This window comes from Pipistrellus hanaki (genome assembly GCF_964339955.1).
Source record: "Pipistrellus hanaki genome assembly, chromosome: 7".
NCBI classification, from domain to species: Eukaryota; Metazoa; Chordata; class Mammalia; order Chiroptera; family Vespertilionidae; genus Pipistrellus; species Pipistrellus hanaki.
In genome coordinates, this window is record NC_140509.1 from 53102746 (window position 1) to 53128042 (window position 25297).

Consider the following 25297-nt stretch of genomic DNA (forward strand, 5'->3'; position numbering starts at 1 on the left):
CCACAGACACCTCTGTGTTACAGCTACTGTGTGGTTGTTCCAACCAACTTTATAGAAACAGGTGGTGGGCCAGATTTGGCCTATCGGCCTTGGCTTACCAATCCTGATCTAAAAAAACAACAACTGTAGAATACTATATCAGAATAATTTATCCAGAATCATTGTGAAAGATAAAAAGATTTAGTTGTAAATCTTTACCAGTTTCATTTTATAGATTTACTGATTTGTTTTATAAAATGTGGGCAGATAACAAAAAGAAGCTACAGGAGGACCGAAAAGACACAGAGCACTGAAAAAACGACATCATAAATGGAATCAGGACACCCTTTGGTTATTTGCACCCTGACCTCTGTTATGGTAGAATAAATGATTTTGAAATCATGGGTAAGAGGAATAAAAAATTACTCTCTTGCCAAAACCGGTGTGGCTCAGTGGATAGAGCGTCGGCCTGCGGACCGAAAGGTCCCGGGTTTGATTCCGGTCAAGGGCATGTACCTTGGTTGCGGGCACATCCCCAGTAGGGGTGGTGCAAGAGGCAGCTGATCAGTGATTCTCTCTCATCGGTGTTTCTGGCTCTCTATCCCTCTCCCTTCCTCTCTGTAAAAAGTCAATAAAAAATATATTTTAAAAAAAATTACTCTCTTGTCAACTTCTCTGTTCTCAACCACCTGGAATTAATTTTGATGTAGAAGGTAACTTTGTTTGGATTGAAAAGAATGTATAGTATAGAGGTATACCATTCTCTTGAACTCAGAGATTCCCTCTTAGTACTCCTGTTGTTCTTGGACTTATGCCAGTGTTTCTTTTTACCTGGGGCAGCCTTTTTTATCTCAGGACTTTTGGTGTCTTTGGAGTGCCCTGGATGGCAAAGAGCATGCATTCTTTTCATTCTTTTTCTTTCCTCCAGAAGGCTTAGTAAAATGCCCCACTCAGACCAGCCCAGGCCCGCATCTCTGGGGAGAAGGCCAACTTTCATTGAAAGGTACTCAGTAGGCCCACTTCCCTAAACATTTCTTCTCCGAGTTTGTATTGATGCCAGATATACCTGTTATTTCTTCTCTTTCATTAAACAGCTTCCTCTCCTAGAAGTTTTTTTAAAAAAATGTACTCACTTCAGCGGAGTAGCACAGCGATTTTGTATCCTGCGGCTGCCCTAACAAATGACCACCCATTTGGTGGTTTATAGCAGCAGAAATTTATTCTCTCACAGTTCTGGAGGCTAGACGTCTGCATCAAGGTGTTGGCAGGGCCATCCTCCCTCTGAAGGCTCCAGGGGAGATCCTTGCCTCTTTCTCCTGGCTTCTGCTTGTTGAAAGCAGCTCTTGGTGTTCCTTGGCCAGGAGCTGCATCGCTCCCATCTCTGCCTCCAGCACCACATCAGTGTGTGTCTGTGTCCATTTCCCCCTTATGTAGACACCTGTCATTGTATTAGGCCCCTACTGAATCCAGTATGACTTCAGCTTAATTTAGCCAATGACATCTGCAAAGACCCAATTTCAAGTAAGGTCACTTTCTGAAGTTCCAGATGAGTATGAATTTTGGGGATGCACTATTTATCCCAGAACACACAGTAAGTGAATAGTTTTTACTTTTATTAGATCATCTTTCTGATGTGGAACACAAGAAAATCCTGGGATCTGCAGTGAGGAGGAAAAGGGAGAAAATGTAGAGAAAGCCAAGCGAAAGGGGAAACTGGGTCAATGTCAGACTCCACCCCTTTGCCTATGGCTGGTCCTATGACAGACAAATAGTAAATCTGTATGTGTTTTGCTTTCTGAATCACTTGCATTTTAAGTGGGAAATCCAAGTGTTTGGTTAGGTTAATCAATATCTTCCTTTTCTCTCAATAACAAACTATTTGATGGGGAAGTGAAAGGAGACAATGAGTAATCTGTTGTAATGATTCATGACAAATGGTTTCATGACAAATCTTTTCTGTTTTCAAAAATATATTTTATAGCCGAGACCGGTTTGGCTCAATGGATAGAGCGTCGGCTTGGGGACTGAAGGGTCCCGGGTTCGATTCCGGTCAAGGGCATGTACCTTGGTTGCGGGCATATCCCCGGTAGGGGGTGTGCAGGAGGCAGCTGATCGATGACTCTCTCATCGATGTTTCTAACTCTCTATCTCTCTCCCTTCCTCTCTGTACAAAATCAATAAAATATATTAAAAATATATATATATATATATATTTTATAAATTAATAGTCATTGCAATTGTATGATTTTTTAATATTTGAAGTCTAGTGACAAGTTGTAACTGCTTAGTATTAACAAGAGAAAAAGACTTTATTTCCTAAATGGAGAGAACCCTAAGATTCTATCATTTTAAAGGAAGAAATAAAAGATAACAGAATGGGAAATTAATTTTGCTAATAAAATTACTTTAATTCTTTTTTAAAAAAATATATTTTATTGATTTTGTACAGAGAGGAAGGGAGAGAGATAGAAACATCGATGAGAGAGAGTCATCGATCAGCTGCCTCTTGCACACCCCCTACTGGGGATATGCCCGCAACCAAGGTAGATGCCCTTGACTGGAATCGAACCTGGGACCTTTCAGTCCCCAAGCCGACACTCTATCCATTGAGCCAAACCGGTTTCGGCATACTTTAATTCTTTTAGTAAAAAGCAACTGCTGAAACTGGGAAAATGCCAATAGTTATTTTCTTCCATTTTAAGCAATATGACAAATAAAATATTTTAATAACTTTGTATATCTACTCTTTGATTTTATGAATTGCTCTTTTTAAAAAAAATATTGTATTGATTTCAAAGAGGAAGGGAGAGGGAGAGAGAGACATCGATGATGAGAATTATTGATTGGCTGCCTCCTGCAAGCCCCACACTGGGGATCAAGCCTACTGCCCAGGCATGTGTCCTGACCAGAAATCAAGCCATGATGCTCAACTCCTGAGCCATGTCGGCAAGGCTATGAATTGCTCATTTTTTAGAAGCATTTTGATATGTCCTATTATCTGGTTTATAAAAAACAAGTTGATTTCCTTTTTGAAATATTGGAAATATTAAAGCATTTTTAATTACAAAGGCAGTATAAAGATATTTTGAGTGAAGAAAGTGAATACAGTCATTCTTTCCTTCTATTAGTTTGTGCCTGCCCTTCATAATCAAACATTATAAAAGTCCCACCTTCCCCTTGAATGCAGAAAGAAAGATCTGTAAACACAAGCTGTTGACTTACAAGACCTCATCCTACCCAATGAAATAACACTCCCTAATTTAAAATCCTGTTAAACAAAATAAATATTTTCTTAAGACAGAGTGCCTTGTGGTTCTGTGATTCAGCTTTCAGTGCTAACAGCCTGGATTCTCAATCAGTCAGTGCCACAAGAAAAGACTTGTTTTATATCATCCCTGACCAAAAAGAAGGATTTATTTTATACCTACTGAGTTCAGGTTATAGGGATAAAAGGTACTAATTCCCCCAAAGCCTGCAACTGAATTGAGACATGATATATATTCACACAAAACCTGCTATGAACCCTTAGTGATTAATACTAGGTTAAGCCATAAGAAATTGCAGCATTTAACTGGTTTTGACTTAGAAAAATGGTCCTTCATATGTTCACCCTAAAAGTTCAAGACCAGTTATTGTCACTCACCTAATTTTTGCACATCCTTTGGTCCTTTAGGTAAAATGAGCTGTTGAGCAGGAAGGCTTGTCCTGAGCCTCGTGTTTCGGCCCTCAGCCCTCAGCCTGGGGAACTGTGCGGCCGTATTTTTCCCTGGAGAACTGTGTACAAGCTGCCTCTTTCCTTCTGCCTCCACTCTCCTTCCTCAGCTACTTGATCTCCACATGTGGGAATTTCCTCTCCTCCTAAGCACTTCCCCATCTTATTTTGAATACTTTCCTCTCTTTCTTTCTAGTCTTGGCCAAGGAAACATTCTCTCTTTTCTCTTCTTCCCTTCCTTTTTTTCCCCATTCTTTGTGTCTCCTTTCATGGCACAATAATTTATGATCACCCGGTTGATGGTGGACAGCCCAAGAGCACAGCTAGTGATATATTTGTATGAAGGAAAGGGAAAATCATACATTTTGATATGAAATTAGAAATGATAAAAATCTAGATATGATAACAACAAAAGCCCTGTAAAGGCACTTTATAATCTCTGAAAAATTCTCTAACCATCATCTCTTTCTAACTGAATCTGCTCTTTCTCAAGAATAATTCTTCTTCTTCTTCTTCTTCTTCTTCTTCTTCTTCTTCTTCTTCTTCTTCTTCTTTTTATTTTTTTATTTTTTTTTATTGATTTCAGAAAGGAAAGGAGAAGGAAAGAGAGAAAAACGTCAATGATGAGAGAATCATTGATCGGCTGCCTCCTGCACGTCCCACATTGGGGATTGAGCCCACCACCTGGGCATGTGCCCTGGCCGGGAATCGAACCATGACCTCTTGTTTCATAGGTTGATGCTCAACCACTGGGTCATGCTGGCCGGGTTTCTCAATAATTCTTATTCCAAAAAGAGAAGAATCTGTACTTGAGAAAAAGAAATACTATTTCTGAGACTATTTTACTGCTTTCATGTTTTGTTTTGTTTTTAAACTAATATTGAAACAATTCTGAGTCATTTTGGCATTCTTTTTCTTTATGTGTTTTTTTTGTTTTGTTTTTTGTTTTGTTTTGTTCGCCATAAAAAGAAGTTTTGTAACATGGTCCTTTTGTAGGCTGGGATTTCCTTTTAACTGAGAAGCTAAGGGGTAAGGAAACACAAGAGTCATTGCAATCAGTGAAGTCCCCAAGGGAGTGAATTTTATAATGGAATTTGATAGCAAAGACTACAAAGAGGAAACGAGAAAGGATGAATTGGAAATACAAGCAAAGATATATGTTTTTTTCTTTGTGTACATTAGGGAAGGACAAACAAATCTCCCTCACCACAACTGAAAGGCTGAGTTTGGAGAGAGGAAAGAATGGGGTTAAAGCACCCTCCTACCCAGGGTTGGACATTTGAAACTGATTTTTGGAGCTTGTTACTGACATCTGTCAGGACAACTTTTTAAAGTTAGATGGAGAGCCGAAACCAGTTTGGCTCAGTGGATAGAGCCTCGGCCTGCGGACTGAAAGGTCCTAGGTTCGATTCTGGTCAAGGGCATGTACATTGGTTGCAGGCACATCCCTGGTGGGGGGTGTGCAGGAGGCAGCTGATCAATGTTTCTGTCTCATCAATGTTTCTAATTCTCTATCCCTCTCTCTTCCTCTCTGTAAAAAATCAATAAAATATATTTTAAAAAAATAAAAAATAAAGTTAGATGGAGAATGGGGATGTAGTGATCATCTCTTCTTGCCTCACACAGCTAGAGGATTTCAGTTAATAAGAGCTGAGATGATAAATATAATTCTATTCTCAGATTTGACTTCATAATTTCTTCATTATCTTTTGTCAGAAAATATGTATTCCATAATATGTTTTACATTATTACTACTTTTTGAAAATGATTTTTAATTACAATTTTCTTTTGTAGCATTAGCACCAATTAATGATAGTAATTGAATTCATTCATTAAGTAAATGATGGTAATTCTAGTCACTACAAGAGGATGTATCTAGGAGGCCCTTAAGCAACTCTGGTCTCTTGAGGAATTTACCCACCTGCCTGATGCAGGTGGAATTTACTCACCTGGTGCAGATGTGATTCAGGCAATTATGTACTAATTACTGAGCATTTTACATTAATCATTGACCACTGCCAGGTATTTGGAAATTGAGCAAGTCAAACATGATGAAATGGACAGTTAAGAAAATTACTATAAAAAATAATTCCAATAAGAATTATCTTTAAACTAGAGGCCTGGTGCACAACATTCATGCACTGGGGTGTGTGGGAGGGAGAGGAAAGGGTCCCTCAGCCTGGCCTGCACCATCTTGCAGTCCAGGACTCCTCCAGGGATGTCCGCCTGCTGGCTTTGAAAATAAGGTAGTCTCCCCCCCACAACTCCCACCAAAGAGACATCCCCTGAGTGGTCCTTAGCACTGCTGCGATGGTGGGAGAGGCTCCCGCCACTGCCACTGAGCTCACCAGCCATGAGCCTGGCTTCTGGTTGAGCGGCACTCCCCCTGTGGGAGCACATTGACCACCAGGGGGCAGGTCCTGCATTGAGCATCTATCCCTTGGTGGTGAATGCGTATCATAGCGACTGGTCGTTCTGCCATTAGGTCAATTTGCATATTAGGGTTTTATTATATAGGAAGATGAAAAAAAGGTAGAAACTCTCTCTAATATTTTAAAATAATTCCTCTGGTTTCACGTGATCATCAAAGGGCATTTACCATTAGGACCATATATTATGTGTGGTAATGTTTTGGAAGTCTGACAAGTAATGTTTAAAGACTCACTTCTCACTTCTAGGTTTAAAGGATTTACAGAACACCATATGGTAAGAATACATTGCGTAGAGCCTTTAAACCCCTGAATTAAAGATCTGAGAAATGTGAGAATATCTGATTTGTAAGAACAGTAGGTATTTGTGAGTTCAGCAAATACATTAATTGCTAACATTTTTTGATACAAGGAACAATTACACAATTTCTCTTGAAGCTTTATAGCACCTAGAAATGCTATGAAGTAATAATATTTATAGCAATGCAACTATGATCAAAGCTCAGGGATGAGGAAGATAATACAATACTTTGTGTGCCTGGGAGGACTAACTAAGGCAGACAAATTCAGTGGCAGGTTCTCAGGGACCCCAGAGTCTCAGAGACTTTTACTAATTGCTGTTGGCACCACAGTTGTCTTTGGACGAGTGTGCTAAGGTGGGGCAGAGGTAAACAAGGGAAGCAGGTGATGGATATTAAAGCTGCTATAAAGTCAGCTTCAAAGTGTGTGACATCACCATAGACGTCTAGAAAATAACAACAGACAGGCCAGCAGAGCATGCAATAATCCTGATTAGGGAAGAGGTGCTTTTGAACCAAAGCTTTACATTGACATTACTTGCTGCAGTCATAAACAGCAACAGGCCTGCCAGCAGCTGCTGTAGTCATGAGTCAGCCCATCTTTGCAGAAGGAGCTTTGTACTCACTCATGCAGTAAACCCCTCCTGAACATCTGTGATGTGACAGATGTGGTTATATGCTGTGCTGAAACAGAGGGGGCCATCCCCATGAGCCCCTTAAGGACCTTACCCTCTGAGATGGGAGAAAGAGCCATCACTGATTGTAATAAAGCTAAAATAGAGCAAAACTGCCTGTAAGACAGTGTGTAGAAGGGAATTATGATTGACAAAGGTAGACTGGGTTTAGAAGGTGGAGAAGCCTCAGTATGAGGCTATGAATTAGGACTCTGTTCTGTAGGCAGTGCTGAACGTCTCATGGTTTTCAAACAGGAGAGTACAGGAAGAAGATCACTCTATCAGTACTGTTAGAATGGGCTGGAAGAAGCAGGGGAGACTGGACAGCAGAGAATACCTGAAAACTCTATTTAATATACCAGTAATCATCCCAGCTTTGTTTTTCGTTTTTTTTGTTGTTGCAAATTATAGCAATTTAAAATACTCTCTCTTGCATTATTAATGTGTTATTTATGAGCTAAGCAAGAAAATAAACAGGTTTTCTTTGGGGATTATATATGCCACCAAAAGAAAAGCTACATTCTCTCTTCTCTGCTATTAGATGATGGGAATTTGAGTAGCTTTAAAAGGAAAACACCAGCAATCAAGAAAACGTCTTTCATATTTTGACAACTGAAAACTAAACTTGTTCAACTTGAACGTTATAGACTTTTTTTTTAAAATGCCATGATCTTAAGCTCCTGTGAATGAGAGCATGTGCAATCATGCATAAAACATGAGATTCCTACTACACCTGGGCCTTTCTTTCCTTGAGTCGCAGACCTCAGTTCCCCAATTCTCCTGGGGGTTGAGGCAATGATTCCTCGAGTTGTTTTGTTCAGTTCTCTTTTCTCTTATCCAAAATGAGACCCTTCCTTCCTCTGGAACCTGCACTAATGAAGCCAAACCTTGTTGAGCCCCGCGTGGCTTGTTGGACATGTGGAGTGATCGACAACTGAAATCTACACATCATTCATCCTGAGAGAACTTGGTTAAATTTCACAGACTCTGTAGCACTCAAAGCCTCGATTTCACAAAATGGAATTATCATGGCAAAGCTCCATCGCCTTTGTTGGAGAGATGATCTGCATTTCAGTGGGAGGATATGAGGGGAACTTGGATGTTTCTGCCCCACACAGCACATTGGGACTTGGCTCCAGCTTTTAAGCCGCTATTTAAAGCATCAAGGTTAGAGACACACACTACACTGGGGCTTGACCGACACTGTATTTTTAGTTGGGTTTATACTCCATTTCAAAATGATAACTGAAAAAAATAGTTTACTTTTATGGAAATAATGACCTATAGAATTTTTACCATTCGTTAGTGGTGTCTGCCAGTCTACTTGACAGTGCATGACAGTAAATATCTTTCTTACTTAAACACACACACACACACACACACACACACACACACACACAAATCAAGAGGCTTGGAAAGATGGAGGCAATCAGGCCAATGGCATCAGTGTTACTTTTCACAAAACCATTACTGAAAAGGATCTATGCTCTTGTGCAACCACTAGATGGCAGAGTTACTATTAGAAACTATTAACCATTTGCTGCTACTAAATACTACCTGTATTAATGATGTAGTAAGTATTCCTTATATAGATAAAATTATAAAAATGTTTTGGATTTTTAAAACTTGAATGAGCATTGAGAATTTTTATTTATTTCTCCACCTAAGGGCATTTTCTAATTATGAAACTCATCTGCAGAGAATTTGAAATGAGTCTCTGAACTGGGAATCAGGTGGGTTTTCTACCTCCTACTCTGCCATGAATTAGCCCTGTGACTTTGAATGATGAATTTCCTGGGCTTTAATAAGCTTATCTGCAAAACTAGAGGCCCAGTGTATGACATTCATGCACTGGGGGGGGGGGGGGGGGAGCGCTGGGTGTGTGTCTCTCAGCTGGACCTATGCCCTCTCACAGTCCAGGACCCCTTGATGGACATCCCCTGAGGGGTCCTTATCATTGCTGCAGCATCAGGAGAGACTCCCACCACCACCGCTCCACTGGCCAGCCACCAGCCGTGAGCCTGGCTTCTGGCTGAGTGGCACTCCCCCTGTGGAAGTGCACTGACCATCAGGGGGCAGCTCCTGTGTTGAGCATCTGCCCTCGGGTGGTCAGTGTTCATCATAGCAACTGGTCGTTCCTCCGGTTGGTCGTTTTGCATATTAGGGTTTTATTATATAGGATCAGATGGCTGGGTCATTAGGTTATCTCTAAGGTATCTTCCAACTCAGGCATTCTCATTTCCATATCACCTCCTAGTTGAACCTGCTTCTTGCTAGTCAAACAACTTATATCTAGTAAATTATTATCCAAGAAATGTCAGCTAGCATCTATATACATAGTTAAAATAGCTGATACTTACTAAGCACCTAGTATGTACCAGTGTGTTTTATGAGTGTTACCTAATTAAATCCTCACACAATCTGATTATAATCCCCATTTTGCAGCTGAGGAAAGTGAGGCTCAGAGAAGTTAAGTAATTAGCCCAAGAATGGATAGCTAATGGCCAGGCTGGTATGACTCTGAAACCTGTAGGTATCCCATTGCCATATTTTCTCTCTCATTCAGTCAAGAAAAATATAAATGTGACTACAACATTGCTTCTGAAAAAGAATTCTATAAATTGGGAACCCTTGATTTTCCAAGGGACATAGATTTGTGTTTGTGTATCTGTGTGTTTCTGGAAACAGAACAGACTTACAGGGCTCTATTGTCACACTGTCATTGCATGCCGCTCTGTGAGTCGGAGCATAGATGCCTGGCTTCCCCTTCCATGCACATGGAGAGCCAGCCAGTTATAAACTCTGTCGGTCTCATAATTTTTCAGAGCCAACGTATCTTCATATCTGTACCAGATAATCACTATGGGCCTTTCCAGACCTGGATTGATCTAATGATGTACGTCCACAATTTTATTCAGGATCCAATGTTAGCAGGATAGACGTTGCTCAGAAAATGGTGACTCTCTACCCGTCCAGTAGCTGCAGCAAAGAAATACTACACATACTACCAGGGTTATTTTTTGTTTTGTTTTGTTTTGTTTTGTTTTGTTTTGTTTTGTTTGTGTGTGAATTACATTTTCTCCCTTCTTCGTGGACAGTAAACTTATGTAGCCTTACAACCACTGCCTTAATTCAGAAAAGTGGTTTTAATATCTAGTGTTTTAAGCTCTCTTGAGAAAATAATTCAGTGCGGATGAAGACATCTTTGGTAACTTTCAAATCACAGCTCCAATGATTAGAGTACACTAATAATTCTTTGAGTTGACAATAGGTGGCAGTATAGCCTTAATTTATACCCTATAGCTAACCCTAAACCGACTTTGGTGTTACATTTTACTATTTTACAAGTATGTTATCTCTGAACCAAGAACAATTAGATAAAGACACTCACCTAACTGGCTGCATCTTTGGGCTACACATATAGAAACGCTGGAGGGACAGCCTGAGGGAATAGACCAAAAGAGGAAACCTAGGTGGGTTTATAGGAAGCAAAAAAGGCTTAAGCTTTGAGGGCCACTCCCAATGCTTCAGGAGAGGCCCTAGTGCTATAAATTCTGAAAAAGCATGATATTTTGTTTGCTTTTTCTTGAGGAGGGCCACCCAAATTACGTAACCTTCAGGCCCCACAAAGCATGGGATTGTCTGAAAATAGCCATGTAGCTCTTTTAAACGTTGGAAAGGGTACACAATCTTGCCATTATTAATTTTCTACCCACTTAATCTCCAGGGAGAAGGACGATCTGGTTTTTAGAAGCAAGCCAAATAAAAAGAGCTTAGCAAAATGAGCAGGCCAATTTCCACTTATTTATGAGTCTGAGAAAAGAAAGTACTTCACTGGAACTCTCACTTTTGTCAGCATACTATCTGTGCTAACAAAAAAGAAACAAACAAAAACAAAAAAACATCCCTCTCTCCCCCCACAGAAAATGGAAAGTACAGGTTATAATTAGCAAATTAATAAGTTATCCTCTGCTAAAACTCCAGACCAGTATGTAGTGTTCAGGGGATTTTATTTTGTTTTATTTATTTATTTATTTATTTATTTATTTATTTATTTATACCAAGAGGTATTGTTCTTAATAAAAGGCCAGTAGTGATTATTCACAAAGGAAACTGTATTTCCATTTACAAATCTTAAATTTCTCTCCTCGTAATCAAGCTTAGCCTTTCTTAGGACCACCTATAGCCTACTCATTGGGAGTACAACTAAAATTTACTCCTTGGAAAAGACAAATTAAACTTTCCAATTGGCTTTTACTTTTGCAAACACTTATGAAGGTTGGTTTTTAGGCAAGGAAGAGTTATCTATGTCTCGATCCATAGGAAACTGCCGGGAATTAATTCCAGCATGTAATAATTACAAGAGTTCCATAAAAAAGTTGATGGGTCTTGGGAGGCTCAACAAGGGTGAGCGACATATGTAGTTTACCTGTTGAAAATGGCTAAAGGGCACTTCCCCCAAACCTGAATAGGATTGTCTGTTGCCAGACAGCTCAGGGCATTTTATTGCCTCCTGTTGGCCAAACACCTGAACAGCTGAACACCAAACTGACAATGCTTCTGTATATCCTTTGATACCCTACCCTGTGAAGTGTATTATCTCCACCTTACCTTAGGACAAATTGTGTTAAATAAAAGCATGGGGTCCTAGACAAGGAAGGAGTCTTCTAGCTCTTTCAGCTGAAGATCCTCTGACCCCCAATGCCTTTCAAAATTATCTTTCTTCTCCGGACTCTTTAATCATCTATGCAGCCCCTTTCTCTAGAATGCTGAACCCTTTGTAAGGCTGGGAAAAGAACCCCAGCAGGAAACTATTATTCAGAATGAAAAATATTGCTGCCCCCTTAATGGGCCTTTATGTCTACGAGACCTTCGTGTCCTTGAGGACAAGGAGGGGGTTTGCTCTCCCCTATGTACTTTGATGTAGGCATCTAGTAGGAGATCTACAGATGCCTTCTGAAAGAATGAATGCTAGATACTGTTTTAAATGTTAACTCAGCATGATTCTGGGCCTATTGATTCTGTATAATGTTTTGTGAAGATTGTGCTTCAGTAGATGGACTTGTGCAACAAGTTTGCTGTGTGTAGGAGTTCTGTGTCCGACACTAGAGAGGAGCTAGAAAATGTTCCTGGCTGGCCTGCGCATCTGGGGGTGGGTGAGAAGCTGCCCTGAAGTCAAGCTTTGCCTGTGAGAAGCCCGCTCAGCCCAGCCGTGGACTTTCTTGCCCTCCCAACCGACTCCTGCAGCCGACTTTGCACAAATGGCACCTGTTGACTAGGTGCACAGCTATACTGCCTGGATCTGGGTCAGGAGGAAAGGAACATCAGCCACCACTTCCTCCTCCTCCCCCCGCTCAAAGGGAGGTCAGAAGTTATTGGCTGTACCACAACACTCAGCATTTCCTGTTTCAGAATTATGGGGTGAAGCAAGGACCTTCCCTGGACTACCTGTAATTGTCCCGCCCTCCTCCCCCGCCCCTTTTTCTGTTGGTTGAGTAACAAAACCTACCTTTCATCATCACCCCTAGCATATGGAACTGACTTTGGATAGCATGCTGTCTTGTTGGTTTATCCCCCAAATCAGAAGGGCTGCAGACTTCCTGTATTCAACATGCTATGAGGCTAAAGTCAATAATAGAACAACCAAGAAATCATAAAATTAAATTGGATTGCTTTCATGTCAAAATTTGCCTCTCTCTTATTATTTACCTATTTATGCCTAATTTGTTTTCTGCATTGGATTTAAAAGAATTCTGTTTAAAAAAAAAAAAAGAATTCTGTTAGCCACATGGTGAAGTCATCAAGGTTTGTTTATAAATGTGTTGTGAGAGAACCAAATTATCTACAATTCTGTGTAAGTTTTGAAGAATGATTCCTTATTCCGACTGATTGGAAATTCAGTTGACCCTTGAACAATATAGGGATTAGGGAGACTGGCCTCGGTGCACTCGAAAATTCACATATAACTTTTGATTCCCTGAAAACTTAACTACAGTTGGACCTCAGAATCCCTGGGGCATTGATTCCAGGATTTCTTTTGGATATCAGAATTCATAGATACTTAAGTTCCTTATATAAAGTGACATCGAATTGTGCATACAATTGGCTCTCCGCATCCACTGACTCCCAGGTGATGATCAAAATCACTGCTTTTGATTGGCGGTTGGCTGAATCCATGGATACAAATCCCATGGGTATGGAGGGCCAACCATATTGAAAAAAATCTTTGTATTCAAACTGTGTTGTTCCAGGGTCAGCTGTATACACGAAGAAATATGTCTTTGGGTTTCTTGAGTTTTCAACGTTCTTGATGGGTTGTTGACATAACTGTGTCTCCACTCTTTACAGAGCTTTGGACACAGTAGATGAAGGACAGGTGGCTCAAGAACACCATGAGTTTACATCGCACGGTGGGGAATCCCAGTTCTTTCACACGACCAGTGAGGTGCCTGGTCCTCTATCTGCAGAGTCCAGATTGCTTAAAAAGGTAAGGCTTCATTTTCAACATTTGGCAGCTGGGAATAAACACTTTAATGAATTAAAATACTGAAGTAAACCTCTGTCTTATTGAAAAACACATACTTAAAAAGAGTGGTAAAATACATCATATCAAAGCCCCATGATAATAGATAAGGCATCTGAAGGGATGAGTTTGAATCTTTGCTCTTTGCTGTCTTCAGGTGTTCTTCCTCGTTGTCACGGTTACCTTTTCCTGCCTTTTTCCTTTTATACAGGCTGTGCTTTAATTAGAAGCTATACAAAGTAGGATGACATCAATCATTGGAATTAGTGGTTCTTTCCCATGAAAAGCATTTTTACTACTTCCTATTGTAAGGCATTTAGAATTGTGGTTATATCAGTGTTATTTCTTCTTTTTGTTGTTGTGAATCCTCACCCGAAGATATTTTTTTTATTGTCTTTTTAGAGAGAGTGGAAATGGAAGGGAGGGAGGCTGAGAGAGAGAGAGAGAGAGAGAGAGAGAGAGAGAGAGAGAGAGAGAGCTCGACTGGTTGCCTCCTGCACATGTCCCACCTGGGGCTGGGGATCAGACCTGCAACCAAGGTATGTACTCTTGACTAGGAATCAAACCCATGAACCTTTGGTGCAAGAGTTGACACTCTAAACATAGAACTATACTATCCAGGACAGTAGTTTACTTCTTAATATCTAGATGTTTGCATAGCAAATTCTGAATTAATTATATTGGTTTAAAAGAAGCGCTCTCCCCAAGCTGATGAAAAACAGTAAGAAAAATGGACATGATGAGATTATTAGCTTATATTTTATATTAGAACATGCCAAATTGTGTAGGGAAAATTCAACAGAGAATACTTCCTAACTCACAATAGTGAAATATCAATCAGAGAGCCAGAAATATAAAGTTAAATTTTATAAAATGTTAAAATTAAAAAATTAAATTAAAAACATAAATAACCTGGCTTACTGTAATTTATACTCACTGTCAAATTGGTTTTGCATTTTGTATTTCTTTCTTCTTAAGAAATAGTTTGCAACTAGAAAAACACCTGATAAGTATAATTATTGGCCTCAGGTAGAGTTTTAAGTTGTCTCCCACATTTCCCTTTAATAACTTAAAATAAAAATAATTCTGTGAGTAACATGTCATTAAGTATCCTATAATATTTACTGAAGACCAGGTAACAACTGATGGCAGCATTTAGAGTTGGGGCCAAACTAAATTCCCTGAGAGGGATGGCAATGAGGGGTCTGCAGTGCCCTCTCCTTTAGTTTGTAGCCTAACAGTGGCTGTGTTTTCTTCACGGTACTAATATCCCATCTAGACATAGTCCCTTAACCTTGGCTCGCTCTCCTAGGATGCAGTCAAAGAGCCCTGGAGAGGCCCCCAGGCTAAGCCAGAGTCAGTGCTATGAAGACTGGCAGGGAGAAGGAAGGAGGCCAGTTGGTACCTGGTGGTAAAGGCACAGAATTGGAGCCAGAAGCAGGTGAACTGGGAACCCAGTGTAGGTGGAGCCAGAGCAGATAGAAGTAGGGCAGGAACTCGAAGAAGGGAGCAAACAGAGGCAGAATGTCATTCTAGCTACAGTGTCTCCAAGTGTCACCTGAAACAGGGTCAGCCAGGCATACGTATACCTCGCCTTCCCCTTCAGAAATGGTCAAATATCACAGCAGGAAGAGCTGGCTCCGGGGTCCTCTTCTGGCTCTGCCTGTTGTCTCCTTCTCTCTCTCTCTCTCTCTCTCTCTCTCTCTCTCTCTCTCTCTCTCTGCCCTTTCTCCCCCTCCATCATCCCTCCTTCACACTGGGCTCTCTGACCTCCAGCTCTCTTGAACTTTCTCATTTGCATATTCTACTAGGACTGAGAGAAAGGAAGAGGCTGTAGGACAGACCCCCTCACCCCTATTGATGTGTGCTCATCTTTATGTCTGTTGAGATCATGGCTGAGAGGTCTACCGGACCATTCTCAGAAGTGCAAGACCCACACACCACCAGCATGGCCAGAACTATTGGGAAACCAATGTTAACTCTTCTTAGATTCTGGGTAGTTCGTGCCTACTGTGAGTGCCAGGGTAGCTCCCATACTTTCAAAAGCACCCTTCTCTTAGTCCACTCTCCACAATGAGCCTGTCATTTCCTGTGAGATTCAGCAGGTCTACTAGGCACTTATATCAGGAACACCCTTTGAGTTTTTCCCATGTAGAAGGCCACAAATTCTTAAGATTCCTGAGCTGATCTAGCCTCTAAGTTATATCTATTTATTTAAATGAATGTTGAATTTTGTATTTGTATTAAAGTTAAGCAATTTGCCTTTCCTTGGACAATCAGAATTTGTTCACTCTCTACATTTGTTCTATACATTTTATGTTGTTATATTTGTTTAACATGTTGTTAAAATTCCTTTCACATTCCTTCAAGCTGACAAATTATCAAAACACCTCAGAGATGTTTCTACCACAACCACCTTTGCCAGTTTCTCATTGCCCAGTTAATCTTGTAGTTGTCAAGGTGGAGTATTTTCCAAATTCCTGCCTGGATATTCTAGTTTAGTCAATAAGAATAACAATTCAATTTGACAAGCATTTATTGAAATGGCAAAGAGGAAAAAAACCACACACATTTTCTAACATTTTCATTTTTCATGTTTCCTAGGTGGTTGGCCACCTGGAGAGGTGATATACCTCTACTTCCCCCTTCCCACTTCCATCATTTCTCCCTTTTTTCTCTCTCTCTAGCTTCTATTCCACACTGAATGTCCAATTCCCAGCCTTACACCAGGCCAAGTTCAAATCATGAACTACTTAAGAGGCCTCAGTCTCATTCACCACCACCCCAACTCCTGCCTCATCTCAAGGGGCATAATATTGTGTCTTCTCCCACTGTTGGGCTGGCCGAGGACACAGTACATGAACATTGGTCGCTGAGCTTACAAATTGTCTCAGGTCACCAGGCTGCTGATCTCACCAAGGACAGTTTTAAAAGCATCATGCAAGAAGCAGGACTTTCCAAATCCTGAAGTCTAACCTCCAACCCTAGACCAGACACTGAGGCATTACTTACTAAAAGGTTGGACCTTCCCAATAGGACTTCCTTAAAGGACTTAGTAGTATTATCCATCCATTTAAACTCTACATCCCACCTTCCTAGTGGTACTTTATCTTATATTGCTTGGTGCCATGTGATGTTGTGCTTTGAGATGCTGAGCCCTTGGATGTATCTTTTTGCAAATCTCTGTTTTGATCATCAGTTAGATCTCACCATGATTTCCCGCACACTCTCCCTAACCCCCTCCTGCCCAGGACCTGTCCTATTCACACAGGTAGGTTTTCCATCAAGCATCAATTACTGAGCCTTTTCCAGACCATCTGCATGGCAGGAATCTATGCTCTATCAGTGCTGATCTAAAAGACTAAACTCTTAGGGAGGGGGGAAATGTATAGCATGCTATATTGTGTGTAAAAGTAGAGCATTAGAATATACTCTATATGTATATGTATCTTTGTAAATGCATTAAGAAACTACAAAAGAATACAGGGAAAACGAACAATAATTACTTGGTGGGGCAGGAGGACATTGGCAGATGGGGAACACACATGGGAGAGAGACTTTTTACTTTGCACATTTTCTGTTTTTATATTTTGAATTTTGAGCCATGTGAAGAGTTCAAAAAATTTTTGAAGGTGGAGAAGTACATAGATATGATTTAAGGTCTGTTGTGATTAAAGTTAAATTGAAATGGGTTAGATATGCTTGTGTAATTTTTTTTTATGATTCTCCAATTTGCTGTAAACTATGTCAGTCCTGATTGCATCGCCTGAGTGGGTACTATTGTTCCCAAGTTTTCTTAACATATTCATCTACTGCCTTTGCTTATACCTTTCCCATGCCCATAGCATCTTTCCACATTTTGTCTACCTGTGAATTTCTACTCGTCCTTTAAAATCTTGCTCAAACTGCTCTTTCTTTGTGAACTCAAAAAGTTTTTCATGATCCTTTTTGTGCTGCTACTTGCCTTGGATGTCCCTTGAGCTCAACACTTCACATATTGATTTCCAAATTTCCTTCCTAGTATTATTGGATGCAGCAAGAGGTGTCATTTCTGCATATGAGATCTCACAAGTTGGGCATTCTATAGGCTGGAGAATATTGCTTTGATATCCGAAGTATGGCATTACACACAACAGGATATGTTATACCAGTTGTTTTTCTCATAAATGTAGGTCTGGCCTTGTAAGAAAAAGATTGATTGCCTCTGTATAGTCAGCTTTGGAAAAATTCATGCTCTCTGTATCCATTTGTGATACTTTGCATTTGAAGGTATCATCATTACAGGGTTGTAGCAGGAAATCAATGAGTGATTTGTTTTTCTTTCCACCCCAAGTGCTTGTGTTGTCTTTCTTGGAGGTAGTGACTGTGGGTCCTGTTTATTTATGTATATATAAATAAACATATAAATATATGTCAGCCAGTCCATTTCCTGTATTTACCCAAACTAGAAGGCTTGTCTATGATAGGATTTTGTGAGTTTTTTAAAGGAGTCTAGTAATATATTTGTTAGTTTCTCTTCCAAATACTGTATTATTTGCTTGCTGCAAAAATTTCCAGCAATCCTAAAGCATACACAACATAAGTTTACATCTTCTCTTCACCTTTGAAGGTAGTTAGTTTGGTGTCTGTCCTTTCAGACTTTTTTTCTTGTACATTAACATATACAGAGTCCATTTATGCTGCCAAAGGGATCATAAACCGCCTATAATTCTCTAACTTGTTTTTTTAATAAACAATATTTGTGATTATCTTTCCAGGTCAGTATCTATAAATATGCCTCTTTTGATTTGCTGCTTAGAATTTCAAATGTGTAATGTGATGAGTGTACTTTTATATAGTTTACCGATCTTTATGGACATTTAAGTTGTCTCCACCTTCTTTTTTTTTTTATAAAGAATGCTATCTTTATGGTTGGGGAGGTCATTTTTTTCTGTGGGATAAATTCCCTAGTAATTGAATGAGCTGAATGAAAAGCACATTTATTTTTAAATGTTACAGACATGGTACTATCAAATTGCCCATTAAAATGTTTTGTCAACCTAAGATCCCAGTAAAAGTGAATAAGTGTGCCTATTTTCTTCCCACTTTATGAATATTGTATATAATCAATCTTTTTCATTTTGCCAATCTCTTGGTATGTCATTGTTTAAATTTGCACTTCTTCAATTAAGAGTGAGGTTGAACTCTTTATATTTATTGGACATTTGTATTTTCTTCAATTAATTATCTTTGTATGTTCTTTGCTTATTTTTGTATTGGGTTGCTTTATCTTGTTGAAGATATCGTGATAATCATTGGTATTCATAATTGATAAAAATGTGTTTTTATATGGGACATTTTTATCTTCTTTCTATTCTTTTTCTTTTTAAATAACTTAGTGTTCTGGTATTCAAGCAGGGTTTAAATTTGTGTGGTTGTGTGTGGGAGCGAGGAACTGTTAAGTAGTGAAAAACCAAAATGCTTCTGTACTCTCACTAGAGGGGAGAGTCAGAGGAGATGGAGAGCAGAGGGGCTTTTGAAGTCTTTTTTTTTTTTTTTTTTTTTTTTTTTTGGTCACTCATGTAATGGAAATAAAGGAAGGCCTCAGAAGAGTAACTGAAATGCCTTTTCCTCTCACCCACCCCAGTTCCTGCATATCTTTCAGTCCCTTTGTTCGAGTGAATTTCCTGCACTTACTACTAAACAAATTTCCAACAGTCTTAGACTCAAAGCATCCCAGACTGAAAACATTTCCATGAAGGCCTCTGAGATTCTGTTTCCAGCTCTAGTCAAAGAGATCCATTTCTTTTTTTCCCCTTTTATTTCTTTATTGATTATGGTATGAGATCCATTTCTTTCAGGAATGCCCGCGTGGGAATCATCCTGGCCAGCATGCCTGTCCTGCTGGGAGGGATCACCTATGATGGGGAAGCTCAGGGCATCTACAAAGCTCTTCATAAGTAGTAATTACTGTTCTTGTTCTTTGACATCCTTATATATCAAGCTGAATTCCTACTAGCTAATGCAGTACAGAGAGGAATTAAAGCTCTGTGACATCATCCCCATAATAAAGAGGAAGCTGGCCAGTGATGCTCATTTGTTTTCCTGAAGACATCAGGAGAGGATCAGATCCACCTTTTGGCTGGAGAGATGAACAATGAGGGGCTTGACTTCCTTTGAATCAATGAAGGGTTTTTCCTAATTATAATAGAATATTGGTTCTGGTGAAACCCCTCATTAGAGATCCCTTCTTGCCAAGAACAGAGACCTCTGACTGGACTCTGATGACATCTGAGCCAACTGGAACCGTATCTGGTTGCGTATTTAGCTCTGGACACTCCAGTCCTTCTGCAATAGTTATTATTCTGACTTGAGGAAAATCCGAAGACTTGTCCAACGCAGAACTTCAATGGGGGGTCAGACCTGCTGTAGGTGTGGCTGTGGCAGGTGTCATGGCTGTGCCAACAACCGCAGCAGGAGTGTTGACTCTCGGAATAGGTGTCCTGACTCCAGGAGTAGAAATGAAAATTCCAGAAACAGGTACCATGACCGGGATTCTGAGGTAAGTCTTTGCTGAGAGAATCTTTCTGAGTCATTGACTTGCCCAATGTCTCTTTAATAATATTTGAGCATGAGGCACATGATTGTGAATCAGTATCTGTTACTATTATACAGGGTGAATGCCATGTTAGTAAGGTATTCTGGGCACTATTTATGAATATACTCAGATACCTTTTTTGTTTTTCTGAGTATTAAATGGTTGTTTTTTTGTTGTTTAGTTTTTGGGGTTTTGTTTGTTTGTTTGTTTTTGTAATTGGTCAGAGCTTAACTAACAAAGTAAATGCCAGTGAAGGTGGCTCCTGCTGAGTGCTGTGGAGCCAAGGGATTCTGTGGCTGCAACAAGAAACGGGCAGCTGGAGGGGCAAGAACTCAGCTCCTGAGCTTCAGGCCATGTCTTCACTCAGAGAAGCTCACTGGTTTCTCTTTTCTACTTCTGGCTGAACTGTGTATAATTTCTTTTGAAAACAAGTTTTACTGCTGAAAATAATCACGAAAACAACCAGACAAGATTTCATACAATGTTCTTCCACCTCTAGTATCTCTAACTATGTAATATTTCATTAATCTTTTTATCATACTGCCTTTAGAAAGAAACTTTTATCACATTGCCCTCATTAACTTTCTATTTACATGTGCATCGCTTCCCCCTTCCTCATCCTCCCCCACCAATGCAGGCTTTTTCTCTCTATTTTTTATTTAGCCAACTTATCTATACATCTTTAAACCTGAGGAAGCTGCTTGTCCCTATTGAATTTCCTTTAGTGTGTAGAATCACTCTTCACAATAATGAATTGTTTTAAAATGTATTCAAAGTTTTCCAAGCATTTAGAAACCTTGAATATCTTGTTTCATCAATAAATCTGATGAGGATATTCTTGATCACTTCCTTCTGGTCATTTATAAAGTCACTGAATAGAATGATATTTAAGTCGGAATTATTGAGAGGTGGGTAGTTGAATAAACTGATTTTCTGACCTTCTATTTTGCTAGCTGATTGTGGGATGAACTGTCTTTTCTTCTTTCTTTTTTTAACAACAAATATTTTCAAGGTTGTGAGTAAATATGCATTGACTGTCCTCTAAAGTACTAAATGAAGCATCACATATTTTTAAGATTAACTAGTAATGAAGGAATGAGTAGGTAGATTACAGGATAAAAGGAAGTACTAGAAGGTCAAAGTACACAAAATGAGGGAAGGAATTGAGATACCAATGCGCTCAGCATTCATTCAGAGCACACTGAGAGTCCCCAGTGCTTCTGCAGTTTTAGTGCAAACATCCTGCCAGTGGCTTATCCTTTGTTCCTTATGTTTGGTGCATGTACTGCTTATTTATTCATTTAGTGTTTGCTAATGAGGTACCTTGGGAGTTTCTCTTTTCAGCAAAAATAGAAGAGAGTGAAAGGAGGATTATGGGACATGCACTAAATCACACAAAGTACCAACTTACTCAAAGACAAGCCTAAAAAAAAAAAAAATGACAAACTAACTTTATTTAATACTGAAAAGTAAGGCACCATGTATCAATTTCATTTGATATTATATTGTTATTCGATCTTATAATTAAGAAAGGCATTAGAATCAAGGTAATAGGTGAACGTGTAAGAGGATAAATTAACTAAAGCGGAATATGTTTGGTTAGAATGATACAAAAGGGAGCCTTAGGAAGTAGAGTTTTTTCAGGAATCAGTGTGGGGTGGGATTCAAATTTTTTTTTAATCCTCACCCAAGGATATTGATGAGAGAGAGAGAGAGAGAGAGAGAGAGAGAGAGAGAGAGAGAGAGAGAGAGAGAGAAACATCAATCAGTTGCCTCCCATAGGCTCCCCGACTGGGGACCAACCCGCAACCCAGGAATTGAAGCTGCAACCCCTTGGTGCATGGGTTGTCGCACCAACCAACTGAGCCACCTGGCCAGGGCAGGATTCAATTTTAAATGCAGACAAAGAATTTGTAAGGTCTTGAAAAGAAGCATTTTTGATGAATGAAATAATTCAGAGGCAGTGGCATTGATAATTCTGGTGTGATGGAAGGGTGGGTGGGTATAGGGAAATAGAAAGCTATGAATGCATACAGAGTGGAGTCTCAGACTGCCCTAAAGGCTATTAAAACAGCACAAGCTTGGGGTGCTGATCACATAATACAGAACACAGATGGTGTACTATAGAATTGTATCCCTGAAACCTATATAATTTTATTAACCAATGTCTCCCCAGTAAAAAGAAAAAACAATATGGGCTTGTGTAAGGTAGAGGCTGTAGCATGGGCTGAAGGCAAAAGATCTGATGATAAATGACATCTAAGGGAAAGGGGATGGAATGAAAATATTTTAAGGATTTTAGTTTAGGAAGCTAGAAAAATGGTGTTCCTGATGACAAATGAAGTTTTCCAAAAGGAAAATTTGATTTGTTCTTTTTAGAAAATGTTGACATTGAAGTCGTAACTTGAAAACTGGGTATAAAGTTTTAGATCGACAGAGAGAACAGTATGGAGAAATAGATTTGAGACCTCATCAGAACGAATTAGAATCTGAAAACTTTCAGAGTCTTTCTTTTTTTATTCCCCTTCCTTTCTACTTTCCTTCCTTTGTGCCTTCCTTCTTTCCTTTATTTCTTTTTTCTTTTTTTGTGTGTAAATTGACATCAAAACTCATTTGTTCACCAAATTTGACCTGAACTCTTAGGAGGCAATTCATAATCTTTAATTTTCTCTCTCAGAGTGAACTGTCATACATATTTGCTATAGAAATATTAATGTAGTATGGTATATCCTATTTATTACCTTTCCAAAATCTGAAAGTTCTTACTTTTAAAATACTCTGGCCGAAACCTATTTGGCCCAGTGGACAGAGTGTCGGCCTGCGGACTGAAGGGTTCCTCCCAGGTTCGATTCCGGTCAAGGGCATGTACCTTGGTTGCGGGCACATTTCCAGTAGGGGGTGTGCAAGAGGCAGCTGATCAATGATTCTCTCTCATCGATGTTTCTAACTATCCCTCTGTCTTCCTCTCTGTAAAAAAATCAATTATATATATATATATATGTATATATATATATATATATATATATATATATATATATTTAAAAAATTAAAAAAAAATACTCTGGCTCCAGTGGCTTTCCTGAAGAATTGTGGGTCTGTAGTAAGTTTAGAGAAGAGTGCCAGTGAAAGGTCTTACAAAGTCATACATAATGGAGAGTGTCAGTGAGGGGTTGACTATACAATGAGAGTCTTATAATGAATGAAACACTTCAGGAGGGAATAATTTAGGAGTAGAACCTGGCTGAGAGGCAGATCTTGAGCTCAGGTGGACCATTAGTTTTAGAGAGGAGGAGAGATACATTCTCAAACCAAGGTGAAGTATCACAATGAGAACTTAACACTCTTCTTTGTAGAGAAAGAAATACAGTTACTCCTCCCCAAAAAATGGGCCACAGGGAGAATTGGTGATTGAAAAGAGTGGAGTTTTGGAGTAAGCACTGACAAAAGTATGATAGGAATTAACCAGGAAACAGATGGCTGTCGAAAAGGACCAAATGAAGAAAGAAGGAAAGAAATGAAGAAAGGAAGAAAGGGGAAAAAAGGAAGAAAGGAAAAAAGAAAGAAAAGAAAAGAGAAAAGAAAAGGAAAGGAAAAAAATGAGTTAAACAATATAAATCTATAATTCAGATGTGTGCAAAGTTTGTTTGGCCAGGACTCTCATCCTTATTTTTGTTCAATGTGATCTAAAATTTCCCAGCCCACAAAAATGGGATATTATTTTACTCTCCTCGCAGGCATGTACGAAGTGGCACATAAAATGATACACACAAGCCCAGCCGGGATTGCTCAGTGGTTGAGCATCAACCTATGAACCAAGAGATCATGGTTTGACTCCGAGTCAGGGCATATGCCTGGGTTGTAGGCTTGATCCCCGTGTGGGGCATGCAGAAGGCATCACATCAATGACTCTCTCTCATCATTGATGTTTCTATCTCTCCCTCTCCCTTCCTCTTTGAAGTTAATTATAATGATAATAATAAAAAGATGCACACAAAATCATCATTTGCTATTAGTTTTCCCAATAATGAGCACATAATTTAGCAGGACTGTTGAAGCTCAGAACTGCTCTATGGCAACAGATTCTTGAGGGCCTGCCTCCCCCACTTCTTTTGAGCTCTTATCCCTATGACTTTGCATAGAGCAGCTGAGTTCATCTTTTAAAGATATAAATCAGACGCTACTATTTCTCTACTTGTAACTCTCCAATGGTTTCCCATTACACAAGTGAAATCCCCAGTTGTTATGCCAGTCCACAGCCCTTTGTGAGCTGGCCCTTGTCCTTACCTAACTCACCACCTGCCCCCTGCTCTGCCCCAGCAGTTACTTAAACATGCCAACTCTTTCTTGCCTGAGAATTTGGCACTACCCGTTTGCTAGGGTGAAATGCACTTCTTGTCCTTCACAGCTTAGCTTTAATGACACCTTTTCAGAAAGGCCACTCAGTCACGATCACCTCAACCTACATGAATTATCTTCATGGTACATATTACTTTATATTTTCCTGCTTCTTTGTTTGTTTATTGCTTGTCTTTCTCCCTTGCAACGTAAACTCCATGAAGCAGAGATTTTTGTCTTTTGTTCACTGTTGTATCCCCATTCCTACCCTGTTTCCCTGAAAATAAGACAGTGTCTTATATTAATTTTTGCTCCCAAAGATGCGCTAGGTTTTATTTTCAGGGGATGTCTTATTTTTCTTTCCATGAAGAAGAATACGGTACACATTTATTGTTAAATGAAAATAAAGGAAATTTATTACCTGCATATGATACGGTAGTATGCTAGTTGTCAACACAAACCAGAAAAACTGTGAATCCTACAGTATCAAGAATTTACTCATTTATTCAATGACAATCATGTCATCATCTTCTGGAACATCATCATAACAATCCAATTCCTGAATTTCCTGGTGAATTTCTTGTGACTCCATTTCTTTCAGAATCAGTGGACCAAATCTCTCATGTTTAGCCTAGGGGGGGTCTTATTTTTGGAGGGATGCCTTATATTTCACTCAGAAGGAAACCTGAAAGTAGGTCTTATTTTCGGCGGATATCTTATTTTCGGGGAAACACGGTAGTACAAAGTCTGCCACATATTAGATATTCAA

General features: G+C 39.5%; 1 protein-coding gene across 1 annotated transcript in view; it reads left to right on the top strand.

Annotated features, from left to right (window-relative positions):
• Positions 1-25297, top strand: part of CRYBG1 (crystallin beta-gamma domain containing 1) — a gene marked incomplete at its 5' end in the record, with an annotated part of 164128 nt that overhangs the window by 51490 nt on the left and 87341 nt on the right. Inside the window, one exon of the mRNA XM_084890515.1 lies at positions 13442-13580. Within this exon, the coding sequence (XP_084746641.1) occupies positions 13442-13580 (139 nt within the window). The remainder of the gene's footprint in view (positions 1-13441; positions 13581-25297) is intronic.